Genomic DNA, 3,735 nt, shown 5'->3' with positions numbered 1-3,735 from the left:
ACCCGAGACTGAAATTCCCTCCGGGAATGGTCGGTCGCAGTACGAATGGCAGTATTAAGAAAAGCTTCCAGAGTTTGTGCGTCCATATTTAATTTTTTCTAAGTCAGTTAAGTGTTAAGTGGATACAGGGATTTCCCTTCCTAACCGTTACCCACCTTTACAAAATTTATTTATTATTTAAGAATTGTCAAAAAGGATAGTAAAACTTTTTAAACAAAGTTAGCTGCTAAAATGACTCTACTCACATGAAAATTTCCATATCCCGATAAGCTATGTCACTAAATAAGGTATGATAAGGCAGCAGCACGATGATTCCTCAGGTGGTGTTCCAGCAGCAGGAAGACAGGATTACGATGATTAGGATGCTTTATTTTTTAGAGCATTGGCTCTACACTTTTTCCCACTAGTTATGTGGTGTTTTAATTTTTAAACTTTATCTTTTCAAATTGTTAAAAAACTTCATAAATGTTCACGGTGTATGTAATTAAAATGTTTTGTTGCGTAATAAATTGTTCGCGGCTCACTGTTTATACAGTGGTTAACTTTCCCGCAATTGTCGAGTGGATTCGAACCACGGCCACGCACAGGGTTTGTCCTTTATAAGGATCACACAAGAACTGCACTGTGGCCCCACGTTGGGCGCCACTTATTAAAACACTTGGTTGGGTTTCAATGTTATTTCATTTCTCTTGCTTGCACAAGAGCAATTATTAAAACACTTGGTTGGGTTTTGATGTTATTTTATTTCTCTTGTTTGCACAAGAGCAGCCGTTTTTATCAGTCGAGTTATTACAACTAATTTGCTAACTAAAATATTGCGGCGACTACGCCTAAATACCTGCGCTTTCTTACCACCTACCAGTATCTGCACATGTTTTGCCGTGTGACTTGCAAAATGCAATTCGGCAATTTTACCTCTTGCTGTTGGCTTTTCGGCTGCAGCGATGTTGTTGTTGTCACTCGCTACCTGGTCGACGCATCGTCATCAATATCGGTAGGAGAGTTGTTGCTACGCTATTTCCACACTCAAACCTGCCGACGCACCGTCAGCAATATCGGTGGAAGTGGAATGTTGACCGGATACGTGTTTACCGGTGTTAACTTGTACTTTAACTACACGTATGCATATATGTAATTTACATACATGTATGTATGTACATACATATATATTACCACCATAATTCATATATTTGTGCATATTCCTACATTCCTTCCAACCGAAAAGCATTTGTTTGCATTACTTACATATGGCTCATTCCATCTCAAATCACCAAGGCCGGGGGAAAGTGACTTTAAGTTTGCGATAAAACTCACAGGGATCGTTCCTTGAAAAATTTTAGGAGACACGTATTTTTTCTTTTTGCTCAGAAATGCGAATTTTTCGAATAATGAATTTTTTTCTTTTTGAGTACGAACGCTTATTTTTTCTTCTCTTAATAGCAACTTTTGATGAAATCGTTTATAACTGCCGCAAAAAAGCAAGGATTTTAACGATTTTTTTTAAATTGCAGATATTGATCTACTTGTTGGGTTCATTTATGCTTTCTCTTATATTTTAATCGCACATATTAATGTAAGGGTTAAGTATCAACAGACTGTGCATAAGTGTTAACGATTTTGACATTTTATACTCTTTTGTATTTCTCACTTGAGTTCTTTGCGCGTTTTAATTTGTTATTCATTAGCTATTATCGCCTGTTTGCTACCGCTTGCTACCACCCGCATTTTTTTCTCTAAATCAATAAAAGTGAACTTTTATGAAATTAAACCGCATATTTTTAATTTCGAATTCGACCCGAGTTTTTTGTCAGTAAATAACGCAACATTTTTTGGTCCTTCGAGCCGGATAGTACATCCTGCCCGCATATATTGTAAATCTACATATATTAAAAAAAGACATTGCGAAAGTGAAAAAAATGTATAGCCAAGTAGAGCTTGTAATTGGTATAGAATACGAAGCGGCAATTGCAGTGATTAAACTGACAAAATTCAAGAATTTAAGTGCGATTCGTGTTCGAGTGGCATAAAACGAGTATATCTCAGCGACCTAAGATTGTGCGCGATTTTGTACGCTCGTCCTCCATTTGACATTACCAAAATTCTAACGCTTTGTGTCCTTCATTTGTCCGCTGTAACTATTCTATTTAAAATCTGCGACTTACGAGTAACCTTGAAAGGCAAATTCGAAAAATGTCGAATTCCATAAAAACACGCGATTCCACCCTCAGTGCCATTAAACGTTATATGTCAAAAAGTATTGATGAATCATTCACTATGGATGTAGAAAATGTTGCGAGTTACTTGCAGCTATTAAATGAACAATGGGTTCGGTGCCCATGGGTAATGCCCAAGATGCTGTAGACAATTCGTGTGCTGGTGATAACATCGAATTGGAAGAAAATGTGCGTATTCAAGCCGAGACTTGGTATTCAACGGCTTTAGCAAATTTTAACCGAGTTCAAAAATGTCGTACCGAATGGCGCCCTACTGTGACTACACCCATCTCTGCAGCCATACGGCTACCTAAAATGGAACTACCTACGTTCTCTGGCGATTCCACGGAGTGGATCGGATTTTTCGACGCGTTCTCCTCGCTGATCGACAATAATCCGGCCTTATCGGACGGGCAAAAGCTACACTATCTTCGAAGTTGTCTAAAGGGCGAAGCATTGACAATCATCAGTGGCTTCCAAATTAGTGATGCAAATTACAAGGAGGCATAGGACCTTCTTAGGGCTCGTTATAAGGTGTTGCGCGTTATTGTCGAAGTACACATTAGAGCTATGTCGGAAATAAAGAGGGCTACAAGTGATTCTGCTGATGCAATAAAAGGTGTAATTGACGCATTCCAGCAGTCCATTCGCGAGCTCAAAGCACTAGGGCGTCCTGTCGAGTTTTGGGACGACTGGTTGGTTCATGAGGTAGTTAGCAAATTGGCATTCGAAACAAGGAAGCAGTGGGAGCTTTCACTCGAAAGTGATGAGCCACCGACTTTCGAGCAACTTACGACGTTTTTACAGATACGGTTCGATCGCTATCGATGCTTTCCTCGACCATATGTACAGTGCTAACTAAAGGGAGAATGACCTCAGTAGGTAAAACAGCGAATTTTTTCCATGCGATGCAAGAGCATAATGCGGACTGTACTTATTGTAGCGGCCCCCATAAAATTTATAGTTGCGACAAATTTTGAAGTTTAGACGTAAATGCAAAATCAAAGTTCGTAAAGGAATCGCGAGTGTGTGTGAACTGCTTAAGTCCGGGTCACTTTAAGGCTAAGTGTAACAGTGCATCTGCATGTAGGGTATGCAGCCAACGCCACAACATGCTGTTGCATAGTGTTTGTTTTGTGAACAATGCTACAACCACTGCTCATTTTGTTGACGATACGTCTCATGTGCCCCCGCATCCTGTCGCCGTCGATGCCGCACCAAACTCGAACGAAAATGTTTCATCCGCTGTTAGTCCTCCAACGGACCCCGCCGCTGTACGTGTTTCACCATGCCTGAATTCCAGCTCCAACCCGCCGCAACCAACAGAAAGGTTAGTACTATTGTCCACCGCGTGGGTAAAGGTCCGCGATTGCGCCGGTTATTGGCAACCCGCCCGTTTACTGTTTGATTCCGGGTCGCATGCCTCGTTTGTAACTGAGGCATGCGTGCAACGCTTGGGTCTACCGCGAACATCATCCAACGTGCATATTAAGGGCATTGGGTCAACACAAGGAGGTCGATC

General features: G+C 40.8%; 1 protein-coding gene across 1 annotated transcript; it reads left to right on the top strand.

Annotated features, from left to right (window-relative positions):
• The first annotated feature begins 2,321 nt into the window (after positions 1 to 2,321).
• Positions 2,322 to 2,723, top strand: LOC118752311. The gene has a single exon (XM_036487179.1). It carries the CDS (start codon positions 2,322 to 2,324, stop codon positions 2,721 to 2,723), a length of 402 nt encoding a protein of 133 aa, XP_036343072.1.
• Positions 2,724 to 3,735: the final 1,012 nt, after the last annotated feature.

This window comes from Rhagoletis pomonella, unplaced genomic scaffold (assembly GCF_013731165.1).
Source record: "Rhagoletis pomonella isolate Grant_MI unplaced genomic scaffold, Rhpom_1.0 Rhpom_scaffold_01389, whole genome shotgun sequence".
In the NCBI taxonomy this organism is placed as follows: domain Eukaryota; kingdom Metazoa; phylum Arthropoda; class Insecta; order Diptera; family Tephritidae; genus Rhagoletis; species Rhagoletis pomonella.
Note: the sequence above shows the minus strand (reverse complement) of the source record. Positions and strands in the feature narration are given on the sequence as shown.